This window comes from Saccostrea echinata, unplaced genomic scaffold, assembly GCF_033153115.1.
Source record: "Saccostrea echinata isolate AGI-Se365-2 ecotype Australia unplaced genomic scaffold, CSIRO_AGI_Sech_v1 ptg000005l, whole genome shotgun sequence".
Lineage (NCBI taxonomy): Eukaryota > Metazoa > Mollusca > Bivalvia > Ostreida > Ostreidae > Saccostrea > Saccostrea echinata.
The window spans coordinates 761,560-775,451 of NW_026889754.1; the positions used below are offsets into that span (position 1 = coordinate 761,560).

General features: G+C 34.4%; 1 protein-coding gene across 1 annotated transcript in view; it reads left to right on the top strand.

The window, feature by feature from the left end:
* Positions 1-13,892, top strand: part of LOC133179762 (unconventional myosin-Va-like) — a 62,521-nt gene that overhangs the window by 2,899 nt on the left and 45,730 nt on the right. Inside the window, exons 2-13 of the mRNA XM_061314455.1 lie at positions 2,191-2,232; positions 3,878-3,988; positions 5,283-5,394; positions 5,625-5,826; positions 7,830-7,986; positions 10,238-10,368; positions 11,012-11,106; positions 11,622-11,729; positions 12,013-12,119; positions 12,304-12,435; positions 13,131-13,264; positions 13,753-13,834. Coding sequence (XP_061170439.1) covers positions 2,191-2,232; positions 3,878-3,988; positions 5,283-5,394; positions 5,625-5,826; positions 7,830-7,986; positions 10,238-10,368; positions 11,012-11,106; positions 11,622-11,729; positions 12,013-12,119; positions 12,304-12,435; positions 13,131-13,264; positions 13,753-13,834 — 1,413 coding nt within the window. The remainder of the gene's footprint in view (positions 1-2,190; positions 2,233-3,877; positions 3,989-5,282; positions 5,395-5,624; positions 5,827-7,829; positions 7,987-10,237; positions 10,369-11,011; positions 11,107-11,621; positions 11,730-12,012; positions 12,120-12,303; positions 12,436-13,130; positions 13,265-13,752; positions 13,835-13,892) is intronic.

Consider the following 13,892-nt stretch of genomic DNA (forward strand, 5'->3'; position numbering starts at 1 on the left):
TGTTCTCTCCAAACTGATCGGACCCAAAATAAGAAAATGAGATCATGTCCAATGATTTGAGATTTTGAGGTTAAAATACATATATTATAAGTTGTTTGTATTTTTAATTCACTTTGACATTATCCGTGATATTTGAGATAGCAAAGTTTGAGATAAAGATATTCAACTACATGTTTATACTTCTCACTTTCAATTCTGAGTCTTAATTCTAATGATTAATTAACTAAGTAGAAATAGCTGCTAAACTCATCATCATGTGACCTTGAACTTACTTGTGTGACTTTGTTATCCTCCATTAGTCAGGTTCTCTATCAGCTTCATCAAAAACAGAAAATTATAAAAAAAAAAAAATCTCAAAAATTTTAAACAAATCTAAAAGTGTGTATACATAATGTAGGCAAAGTGAAGCCTGCTTTAAAGATCTACACTAAGCCTCGATTGACATTTCACTGCAGTAATGAAGAACAATTACTGGTGAATTACATTTAGTAATGATCCATAGTGAATGAGGCCAACACAGACTACAGTTAAGTGATGAGGGAGTTCTAGGGCAGTACATGATGACTTTGATCTTTCTGTGGCTATGTTGGCTTCGGAAGTAAACCATTGCATATGCCATCATCTGTGTTTGTCATTGCACAAGCACAGATATACATGTTAATGAAAAGTAAACTTCTTACGTTATTTTTTAAAATATGTCTAACTCCTTTGTTGTGTTGACAATATGTCCTGGTATTCTTTATTCTTGAAATGACTCATAAATTTGGGTCAGCATGAAGATGAGGCTGACCAGGTGTAAAATGTCAAAAGTGACGTTAAACTTTGATTCACACACAAAAAAAATCCTTCTTTTAAATAATAGTGATCTATAGATCCTGTAAATGATATGACACATGGACCACTGAAAGATTGGGATCAGGTGTCTAGGAGGAGAAAGCATCCCTTGTCACGCTGGCACACCTGCAGTGATGATTCTTTTCCGATATTTAGCGGAATTCTGCTAATTTGAATCCAAGAATCCGATATTTATGAGTGCTTTCCGATATTTTGATACTTTCGATTTTTGCAGCGATCCGTTTCCATTTTTAACCGGGTAAAAAATTCAAGTTGTATTGTCTAAGTTCTGATCTAATCTGCATCATCCAGACATTTTCTTATATCTTCAAGTAAGGTTATCACAAAAGCAGGGATGATTGAGACTTCGTTACAATGGCGTGATGGTTCATTCAGCCAGGTCAAGATGTAAAAGTTGTTAAACACACTGTTACACTTCAATTTTTGTCCCTCAATTAAACCTAATTTGGGCTTGCTAAAGCCCATATTTCATCAGCCCCTCGACTTCCAAACTATTTCAGATGTTTTGGCCAATTCACAGAATCATCACTGCACCTGCCATGAGCCCTATGTATTGAGCAGGTAGACAGAGTAATCCATTATTTGAAAACAATGGCCTAAACATTTAAGTCAAAATTTGACACATTGATTGTATCTGTTAACAAGGTCATTACAATAACCATAGGTCTCGCCAAATACATAAATGCATAAATTGTAAAACAGAAAATTTGTTAGGCTAGGCCTACCTGCCCTGTACATGTTATTATTTATAAATATTTATAAAATGTTTGAAGAATGCGGTGACATGTACAATATTGAAGGAATAAACCGTTCACTCAATACCAGAAAATCTGAGAATTAACCACGGAACGGCCATGTATAGACAGACTTGTATAGATCTGAGTATTGTGTGGAATAATTCATGGATGTCCCTTAATGCAGTATGGGAATGTAATGGAGATATTCTTGTCAATTTGATGATGGCTTCTCAATCTTGATTCATATTTGTAGAACAAAATTCAGACTTCTACGATATTGGAAATTGTAGACTAAATGATCTTTATCTGGTAGACATATTTGACTTGGATTTTTCAACTCTGAAATTTCAACTTGAAATTGTTTGATCCACCCCTGAAGTATCTTGTTTGACAGTGTATAGTGGCACATAACGTTTTACAATTCGAAAAAAAAAAAAATCAAATATTCTTAAATCCACTGAGGATTTCTTCTGAAGACATTGAATTCTTAGATCCACTGAGGATTTCTTCTGAAGACATTTAATTCTTAGATCCACCTCCAAACATGGAAATATTAAGATCGCATGTCTTTGATATTTATTGCCGATTTCAATTTCAGACGTTTCTCAAGGAGTCGGAAATAGGCCAGGTTTATGTGAAGGTTTGTATGTATGCTTGTCTGTGGTGGAAGAACGTCAAGTCATTGCTTACAACTTAACATGGTTCTGGGTTTATTTGGCTGAGGTCCATTTCTAACAACTTGATATAACTTGGTTGTGTGTGTTTTTGTTGGGGGTTGGGGGTTAATTTTTAGGGCAGATCAATGCAACTTAAATGTCAGTTCACGGGTTGGGGGTTTTATTTGTGGGACAAACATAACTAACAACTTGACATGGGCCTTAGGTACAGTATTGGGGTAGTTTAATTAAGAGGGGGGGGGGGGTAATGTAACAGGGGAAATCATAACTTAACTTTGACAGGCGTAATTTGGTGGAGAAACATTACTAGATGCTTATTTCAAGGTTGGAAGTAATTTGGCGGAAAAGCCTTAGTGATAGCTTATTGCAGAAGGGATGGAGGTGGAAGGGGGGGGGGGTAAATTTTGTAAGGAAAAGTCTTTACTAGTTTCTTGGGAAACATTTCGTAAAAACAGGGCACAGGAAATCAAAATGAAGAAACTATTAAATATTTTAAAGACTTCTTGTTTAAATTAGTTATTGCTTGACTTTAACATCTACTGCTATAGACAAATGTAGTACCAATAATTATAGATTTATTTAGTGCTATTTTAATTAACTGTCACTTACAAGGCTGTTTTAGAGTACTAATACTTAGGCCACATAAACTTAAATTTATGATTGTCATCCTTATTTGCATTGAAAAAACAATGGGCTGGCAGGTGGTTGGGGGGGGGGGGGGTCAGGATGACAATCTAAAATATTTTTGTGTGGCCTTGTGTGTTGATTTAGTGCTAACCATTCCATACTCACTTATAGTTATCTGTCCTTACTTATTTTGGAAGAGTGTGTAAACTTATCTGACAGGTTATGAAAGGTTTGAAAATTATTTGAAATTATATTCCGCAAATATACTATAAATCACTTTTTATTCATGTATTAAATATGCCAGACTGTCTGCTAGTGAAAATTTGACTCTCACATATATTTTTATTGTAAAAAATTATATCAAAAAAAGTCCAAATTTGTGTTTTGTCCTGCTAATAATCTAGCAAAAGTAAGGTGTTGTGAAAATTTGGTAATCTACATTATACTGAAGTTACTGTATAACTTAGTAGTGTCATCTATCTACTATATTTGTAAACCATGTTTTCTTTTGCTGATAACTAATTTTTCTGTGGACAGAGAAATGGTTAGAGTTCATTGCTTGGGAATTTAGTGAAGGAAAAACTACTAGAAAATAATCTCAATATATTCAAATTATTATACCTAGTTGCCAGCAAAAGAAAGCTGGTTTACAGTGTGTATTAAGAAAAAGAATTTTAGAACTCAACAACACTAAATTAGGTTTTTAACACTATTTAATTAAACATATATAGTAAACACATATAGTAAACATATAGTCTTCTAGGACAATCTGTACTAGTAAATTTAAGTTCTCTTTTTCTGCAGAAATAAAAAAATCTTACCTAAAGTAATGTGTAGAAATATTCAAAGAGTTTTGTTCTCTGTGTAATAATTATCAGTTTGATATTTTTACATATTTTTTTTGATGTAAATATGCATTCATTTCTTTAACTTGAAGTAAGCACTTCTTAAAACAGTTTTGAATTATTTCCAATTTTTCAGGGAGCTAGAATATGGGTCCCAGACTCAGAGAAGGTGTGGTTAGGGGCGGAGCTACTGGAAAACTACACAGGACAAAAGAAGATAAAAATACAGTTAGAAAATAATGGCGAGGTAAATAAAACAGAGAGAGAGAATGTCTAAGAGACAGAATGTCTAAGAGAGACAGAATGTTTAAGAGAGAGACAGATAGACAGAATGTCTAGGAGAGAGAGAGCTTCACAGTATGTTTGGAATTATGATGGGAAAGAGATCCAGGATTTTATGCAGAAAGTTGACATGTTTGAACTGTTATTATTACGTTCAATGATTAATTGTAAACTATTAATTATCTTGACTACCTGAGTTTGTTTGCTTGTGATGTCAACATGTCATTAGGTTATAAGCATTAAAGATAAAATATCAGGACTTTTATTGACAACCAATGGTTTGTCCAGTACTGCAGATAATATTACTCATAGAGAAATGCATTTTTTTTCTAACTTTTAAGAGAACGTAATAATACATTGAATTTTAAGTTTGAACATTACATCCTGTTTATATTTCACAGAGAAAGAATGAATACATTAAAACAATTAACTCCTAATTAATTATCACTACAGTTCCTGATGACAATAGTAAAACAAAAGACAACGTTCCTCTTTATTTCTCTCCGTGATCTCTTTAGTGTTACATTGTGTTTGGTGTTGTGCTCATTAATATGCGACATTAACGTCTCGTTAACGATCGGCCTTCATTATGTCCTGTCCATAAAAACCACATCTGGACATTACAGTGTACTTAGTGTCCTGGTCAGTGACCTCATGTTTTAACTGACCTGCACAGGTCACTTGTCACAGACAATATTACTGGGCACAAGTTCTTCCTCATCTCAAGAATATCTAATACAAGGAGGGGGCATACTTCACCTCAGAGTTTAACTGACCAGAGGTCACATGTCACAAACAATATTGCTGGACAAAAATCGCCCTTTTTTCAAGAGTATTTAGCAGAGGAGAGGCATATGTGTCCTAACATGCTCCCAAAACTGTTGGTCCTCCGTCCATTTGACATTTCCTTTAATTAGTAAAGTCTGATAAAATGTTTAAGCTTCACAAGACTGAAGGTTTAGTCATCTTTATAGTTGTCCACTTAATGCTACAAAACAGTGACCTTCAGAAGATTTAGTACATATTAAGATACTGAGTAATGATGATACAGCAAATATTTTAACAGTCTAGTCTACGATAAAAGACATACATAGCATTATAAATGATCTTTTTGTCATAATTATCTCCAGTAATAATCCAGATTTTAAGAGAGAAGGCCTTGATTGAGTTCTTGTTTTAAAACCTGAATGTTTAAATAAGAAAATGACAGTATTAATAGCCTTTAATTTATATGCATTCTTTATTTTCTTTTATTTAAGGAAAGAGAATTCGAAATCAAGGATAAAAATAGATTACCTCACCTCAGGAACCCGGAGATTCTGATTGGAGAAAATGATTTGACATCACTCAGCTACCTCAATGAACCAGAGGGTTTGTTACAACATATTTAATCATAACAATTGTCATTTGTTACAGAAGATTTAATTGGCTAAAATTAATTTTGTTTTCTGATTGGAGAAATAGACTTGACCCCAGTGCTGTACAATTTATAAGTGTATTTTTTGGATAATAACTGTATCTAAACAATATTATTTGTTTTCAGTGTTATATAATTTACAAGTGCGATTTTTGGAGAGTTACTGTGTTTTTTGTATTTTCAGTTCTGTACAATTTACAAGTGCGATTTTTGGAGAGTAACTGTATCTACACATACTGTGGTATTGTGTTAGTGGCCATTAACCCCTACCAACAGCTCCCTATCTACGGCAATGAACTCATACAAATGTACAGTGGTCAGGACATGGGGACCATGGACCCCCATATCTTCGCTGTGGCAGAAGAGGCATTCAAACTCATGTCCAGGTATGTTAATAAGATGTATACCGCTTGGCATTTAAACTCATGTCCATGTTTTTAGCTCTACTGGTCAGAGACCAGAAGAGCTTATGCGATAGTAAGGTGTCCGTCGTCCGTCCGTCTGTCTGTCTGTCTGTCTGTCTGTCTGTCTGTCTGTCTGTCCGTCTGTCTGTAAACAATTTTTCAAAACGCTACTCCTCCTACAGTTTTGGTCCTATTTCAATATAACTTGGCACACAAGTAGACTACACTAAGATACATAATTTAGTGCATCGGTTTTTGATTTCGATGGACGGTGTTGCCATGGTTACTAAAAATAGAAATTTCTGTGAAATTCCTTTAAAACGCTACTCCTCCTACAGTTTTGGTCCGATTTCAGTATAACTTGGCACACAAGTAGACTACACTAAGATACATAATTTAGTGCATCGGTTTTTGATTTCGATGGACGGTGTTGCCATGGTTACTAAAAATAGAAATTTCTGTGAAATTCCTTTAAAACGCTACTCCTCCTACAGTTTTGGTACGATTTCAATATAACTTGGTACACAAGTAGACTACACTAAGATACACAATTTAGTGCATCGGTTTTTGATTTCGATGGACGGTGTTGCCATGGTTACTAAAAATAGAAATTTCTGTGAAATTCCTTTAAAACGCTACTCCTCCTACAGTTTTGGTCCGATTTCAATATAACTTGGCACACAAGTAGACTACACTAAGATACATAATTTAGTGCATCGGTTTTTGATTTCGATGGACGGTGTTGCCATGGTTACTAAAAATAGAAATTTCTGTGAAATTCCTTTAAAACGCTACTCCTCCTACAGTTTTGGTCCGATTTCAGTATAACTTGGCACACAAGTAGACTACACTAAGATACATAATTTAGTGCATCGGTTTTTGATTTCGATGGACGGTGTTGCCATGGTTACTAAAAATAGAAATTTCTGTGAAATTCCTTTAAAACGCTACTCCCCCTACAGTTTTGGTCCGATTTCAATATAACTTGGCACACAAGTAGACTACACTAAGATACATAATTTAGTGCATCGGTTTTTGATTTCGATGGACGGTGTTGCCATGGTTACTAAAAATAGAAATTTCTGTGAAATTTCTTTAAAACGCTATTCCTCCTACAGTTTTAGTCCGATTCAATATAACTTGGCACACAAGTAGACTACACTAAGATACACAATTTAGTGCATTGGTTTTTGATTTCGATGGACGGTGTTGCCATGGTTACTAAAAATAGAAATTTCTGTGAAATTTCTTTAAAACGCTACTCCTGCTACAGTTTTAGTCTGCTTCTAATATAATTAGGCATACAAGAAGACTATACTAAGATACATAATTTATTGCATTGGTTTTTGAATTCGATGAACAGTGTTGCCATGGTTACTTAAAATAGAAATTTTTGTGAAATTCCCATTAAACGTTACTCCTCCTACAATTTTGGTCTGATTTCAATCTAATTTGGCACACAGTTAGAATACACTACGATACATAATATGTATTTCTGTTTTTTTTTATTTGGGTGAATGGTGTTGTCATGGTTACTAAAAATAGAAATTTCCGTGAAATACTTTCAAAACGCTACTACTCCTAGTTTTCATTTGATTTCAATATAACTTGTCACAAAAGTAGACTACATTAAGATACATAATTCTATTTATTGTTGCATGTTGCAATGTTTCAAATCCAAGTGCTACTTTTCTTTTGTTATACAAACAGACCAGTAGAGCTACAGTCTCATCAGAGACTTCTGGTTGTGTATTAAGATTAGAACTGCTTGACATTCAAACTGATGGCCAGGTTTATAAAGAACTGAAACTCCTTAGGTCCAGGGTTGTGAATGTTTTTACCGTTTGTACCGCTTTGCATTCAAACCATATGGAATGGGATAGATGGTGTCTGTGAAGTTTGCATGAAAAACATGCACATCATTTGTTTTCTGAAAAAAACTCCCTTTTTGGTAAAGATATTCTGACCAACTGTTGTTTTTTCAGATTCGATAAGAACCAGTCTATTATTGTATCTGGAGAATCAGGAGCTGGGAAGACGGTGTCAGCGAAGTACGCCATGCGATATTTCGCGATGGTCGGAGGATCTCAGAAAGAAACTCAGGTGGAACAGAAAGTCCTTGCATCTAACCCAATCATGGAGGTAAAAAAAGAAATTATGTCCTGTCCTGATAGTAAATCAATACATAACTCCATCATGGTAGTAAAATAATCCAATACATAACTCCATCATGGAGGTAAAATAACCCAATACATAACTCCATCATGGAGGTAAAATAACCCAATACATAACTCCATCATGGAGGTAAAATAATCCAATACATAACTCCATCATAGAGGTAAAATAACCCAATACATATCCCCATCATGGAGGTAAAATAACCCAATACATAACTCCATCATGGAGGTAAAATAACCCAATACATAACTGCATCATGGTAGTAAAATAATCCAATACATAACTCCATCATGGAGGTAAAATAACCCAATACATATCCCCATCATGGAGGTAAAATAACCCAATACATAACTCCATCATGGAGGTAAAATAACCCAATACATAACTGCATCATGGTAGTAAAATAATCCAATACATAACTCCATCATGGAGGTAAAATAACCCAATACATATCCCCATCATGGAGGTAAAATAACCCAATACATAACTCCATCATGGAGGTAAAATAACCCAATACATAACTGCATCATGGTAGTAAAATAATCCAATACATAACTCCATCATGGAGGTAAAATAACCCAATACATATCCCCATCATGGAGGTAAAATAATCCAATACATAACTCCATCATGGAGGTAAAATAACCCAATACATAACTGCATCATGGTAGTAAAATAATCCAATACATAACTCCATCATGGAGGTAAAATAATCCAATACATAACTCCATCATGGAGGTAAAATAACCCAATATATAACTCCATCATGGAAGTAAAATAACCCAATACATAACTGCATCATGGTAGTAAAATAATCCAATACATAACTCCATCATGGAGGTAAAATAACCCAATACATAACTGCATCATGGAGGTAAAATAACCCAATACATAACTGCATCATGGTAGTAAAATAATCCAATACATAACTCCATCATGGAGGTAAAATAACCCAATACATAACTCCATCATGGAGGTAAAATAACCCAATACATAACTGCATCATGGTAGTAAAATAATCCAATACATAACTCCATCATGGAGGTAAAATAACCCAATACATAACTGCATCATGGAGGTAAAATAACCCAATACATAACTGCATCATGGTAGTAAAATAATCCAATACATAACTCCATCATGGAGGTAAAATAACCCAATACATATCCCCATCATGGAGAAAAAATAATCCAATACATAACTCCATCATGGAGGTAAAATAACCCAATACATAACTGCATCATGGTAGTAAAATAATCCAATACATAACTCCATCATGGAGGTAAAATAACCCAATACATAACTCCATCATGGAGGTAAAATAACCCAATACATAACTGCATCATGGTAGTAAAATAATCCAATACATAACTCCATCATGGAGGTAAAATAACCCAATACATAACTCCATCATGGAGGTAAAATAACCCAATACATAACTCCATCATGGAGGTAAAATAACCCAATATATAACTCCATCATGGAAGTAAAATAACCCAATACATAACTGCATCATGGTAGTAAAATAATCCAATACATAACTCCATCATGGAGGTAAAATAACCCAATACATAACTGCATCATGGAGGTAAAATAACCCAATACATAACTGCATCATGGTAGTAAAATAATCCAATACATAACTCCATCATGGAGGTAAAATAACCCAATATATAACTCCATCATGGAAGTAAAATAACCCTATACATAACTGCATCATGGTAGTAAAATAATCCAATACATAACTCCATCATGGAGGTAAAATAACCCAATACATAACTGCATCATGGTAGTAAAATAATCCAATACATAACTCCATCATGGAGGTAAAATAACCCAATACATATCCCCATCATGGAGGTAAAATAACCCAATACATAACTCCATCATGGAGGTAAAATAACCCAATACATAACTGCATCATGGTAGTAAAATAATCCAATACATAACCCCATCATGGAGGTAAAATAACCCAATACATAACTCCATCAAGTAGATGAAGAAAATGCATCTACCCTTGTAGTAAATTATTTTGACACCATCATGGAGGTTCAGAAAATGTGTCTAGTACCCTTATAGGAAATATATTTAACCACATTATGGAGGTGAAGAAATGCATAAGTTATGTTATTAATTTGCATCTATTCCTTGTAGGCATATTTAAATGATCAATGCATATATATGTTCATATGTAACATGTATTTCCTATTTGCAGGCTATAGGTAATGCTAAAACAACGAGAAATGACAACAGCAGTAGATTTGGGAAATATATAGAAATCTCCTTCAACAAAAACAACGAAATCATCGGCGCCCATATGAGGACTTACTTATTAGAAAAATCTAGGTAAATCTACCAATATATCCTAAGTCTGTCCTAAGACATTAAGAACTATTTAAAGCTTTATGATGAATTCTGGGTTATTTTTCAGAGTGGTGTATCAAGATTTATGACGAATTCTGGGTAATTTTTCAGAGTGGTGTATCAAGCTTTATGATGAATTCTGGGTAATTTTTCAGGGTGGTGTATCAAGCTTGATGATGAATTCTGGGTTATTTTTCAGGGTGGTGTATCAAGCTTTATGATGAATTCTGGGTAATCTTTCAGGGTGGTGTATCAAGCTTGATGATGAATTCTGGGTAATTTTTCAGGGTGGTGTATCAAGCTTGATGATGAATTCTGGGTAATTTTTCAGGGTGGTGTATCAAGCTTGATGATGAATTCTGGGTTATTTTTCAGGGTGGTGTATCAAGCTTTATGATGAATTCTGGGTAATCTTTCAGGGTGGTGTATCGAGCTTGTTGATGAATTCTGGGTAATTTTTCAGGGTGGTGTATCAAGCTTGATGATGAATTCTGGGTTATTTTTCAGGGTGGTGTATCAAGCTTTATGATCTTTCAGGGTGGTGTATCAAGCTTGTTGATGAATTCTGTGTAATTTTTCAGGGTGGTGTATCAAGCTTGATGATGAATTCTGGGTAATTTTTCAGGGTGGTGTATCAAGCTGCAGATGAGAGGAACTACCACATTTTTTATCAACTTTGTGCTTCCAAAGATCTACCTGAATTTAAGAAGTATTGTCTGTGTAAGTACGTCTGTCTGTTTGTCTGTCCGTCTGTCTGTGTGATGTCTTTGTGTATTTATTTTCCTCTGAGTGAAGGCATATGAATTAGTGCTGATGTTGTCTATGGCACTACATGTAGTATGTCTTTATATGAATGGTCAGTATAATGATACTCAATAGAAATTAATTAATGGTGATTTAAAGTACAGTTCAGTGGAAGCAATACTTTGTGCCTGACAAATCAAAGCCAGTCTTTCTGTTTGACATTTTATTTGTTTGTACTGAATTATACCTCAGTAGTAGGACACAATGAATTGCGGTTGAGAGGACTTATATAGGCAGTGCCTGCTGTCCAATCCAGTTATGTTTAATCATAATAAAATATTGTTTAAATAAAAAACAATGAATTGCCATTAAACACCACGTTTACAATTTCCTTGTACATATATTGTGCTGCATGAAGATAGATTCTATCTGAGTGACAGGCATAAAGAGTGTGTATATATTATACATGTTTAATTTGAATCCTTTTTCAGTGTGCCCTGATGATTTTTACTACACAAGTCACGGCCAGGCTCCAGAAATAGACGGCGTAGACGATGATGAAGATCTGGTGTCTGTAAGAGAGGCGTTCACAATGCTGGGTAAGGGAACCAGGCAGGAAGGGACTAGTTAATACTGAGTATTAATAATCTAAATGTAGCTTTAATTAAATTTAATTAAATTTTTGAATTTCTCGTGTAGTTATATTCCTATGCAAAGGAAAACAAAAAAATGAATTTAAACATATCTGAGCTGATAGCAGCCAGAAAGAATCGACTGTTCAAAACTAACCATGAACCTTGAGAGCCCTTTCTTATGCATTAATTTTCTGTAACTGACTCATAACAAGACATACTGATGTCTCCGACTTGTGGTTGTTTTAAGGAATCTCGGAGAAGGAACAGATGATGATTTTCCAGATTCAGTCGGCCGTTCTACATTTTGGTAATGTTAAAGTACGGGAGGCTGACGGAGAATCGTCCGAAATAAAGGTCAGTGTGACCTAATTATCTCAAGAATATTGAGGTCATCATTTTCAGTTTTTGCTCCAACATCATATTACAATAATTGCATTATCTTTATATTCATCAGCTAAAACCCTTTGACATCTTAATGTTTTTGTGTGCATTTTCCAAGTTAACTTTTTTACAAGGATTTTTTTTTCTGATTTTACAGAAGGATGACAAACATTTAACCATTATGTGTAAACTGCTGGGCATCGAGGAATCTCAGATGAGGATGTGGCTCTGTAACAAAAAAATTGTCACCGTTGGCGAGGTGTTAACTAAGCCGTTAACGTTAGCTCAGGTAAATAGAGGTCGGTGAAGTGTTAACAAAGCCGTTAATGTTAGCTCAGGTAAATAGAGGTCGGCGAAGTGTTAACAAAGCCGTTAACATTAGCTCAGGTAAATAGAGGACGGCGAAGTGTTAACAAAGTTGTTAACTTTAGCTCAGGTAAATAGAGGTCGGTGAAGTGTTAACAAAGCTGTTAACATTAGCTCAGGTAAATAGAGGTCGGCGAAATGTTAACAAAACCATTAACGTTAGCACAGGTAAATAGATTCAGCAAAGTGTTAACAAAGTGTTAATGTTAGCTCAGGTAAATAGAGGTCAGCAAAGTGTTAACAAAACCATTAACGTTAGCTCAAGTAAATAGAGGTCGGAGAAGTGTTAACAAAGCCATTAATGTTAGCTCAGGTAAATAGAGGTCAGTGAAGTGTTAACAAAGCCGTTAACATTAGCTCAGGTAAATAGAGGTCGGCGAAGTGTTAGCAAAACCATTAACGTTAGCGCAGGTAAATAGAGTGTTACATGAAATTTCTATAAATCATGTCTTATCTGCAATATTAAAACTTTATTTTTGTGTAATTTTTAGAAATTGTCTCTTGGGTTGATTTCGTAGTAAAAGCAAGTTAGTGGTACAGTATAATATAGTATGAACTTCGTCAATGAAGTTGGTTTTGTGGAGTGCAATAACTTTAACTTATTTCTGAATTTTCTAGGCATCCTTTGCCCAAGATGCTTTAGCCAAACACATCTACGCACAAACGTTTGATTGGATCGTGGAGAAGATAAATAAAGCCCTACAAAGCGGCGCAAAGTCCACAAAGTTTATAGGAGTCTTGGACATCTACGGGTAGGTACAAAAGTTATCATCAGTAAGTCCATCAAGTTAATAGGAGTCTTAGATATCTACGGGTATGTACTAAAGTTATCATCATAAATACCACGAAGTTTGTAGAATTCTTAGATATCTATGGTTATGTAATCAAGTTATTATTTGTCACAAAGCTTATAAAAGTCTTAGATATCTGCAGAGATGTGCACATCACAAAGTTATCAACAAATGTGCTGTAAAGCCCTACAAATTCAGAGACATCTAGATCTATATGGGTTTATACTTGAATTATTAGGTTTTATAAAGTTACAGGATATTTAGCTACATGAACATGTATATATGTATGTTCAACGTACAAGAATTCACTAAAGTCAATGGCTGCTTGGATAAAGTTTGGTGCAAACTTTAAATACAGTTTATTAGTTTTAGTTGAGATAATTTTTCCATAATGATAGTTCACAGTAATAGATGTAGATAGAGTAATTTATTGATATTTATTATTTCAGATTTGAAACATTTGAAATTAACAGTTTTGAACAGTTTTGTATCAACTATGCTAATGAGAAATTACAGCAGATATTTAATATGGTAAGACATATCCGTGCCTTGTACTTTACAATATTTTTTCCTGTGGGTAATTTCCTCA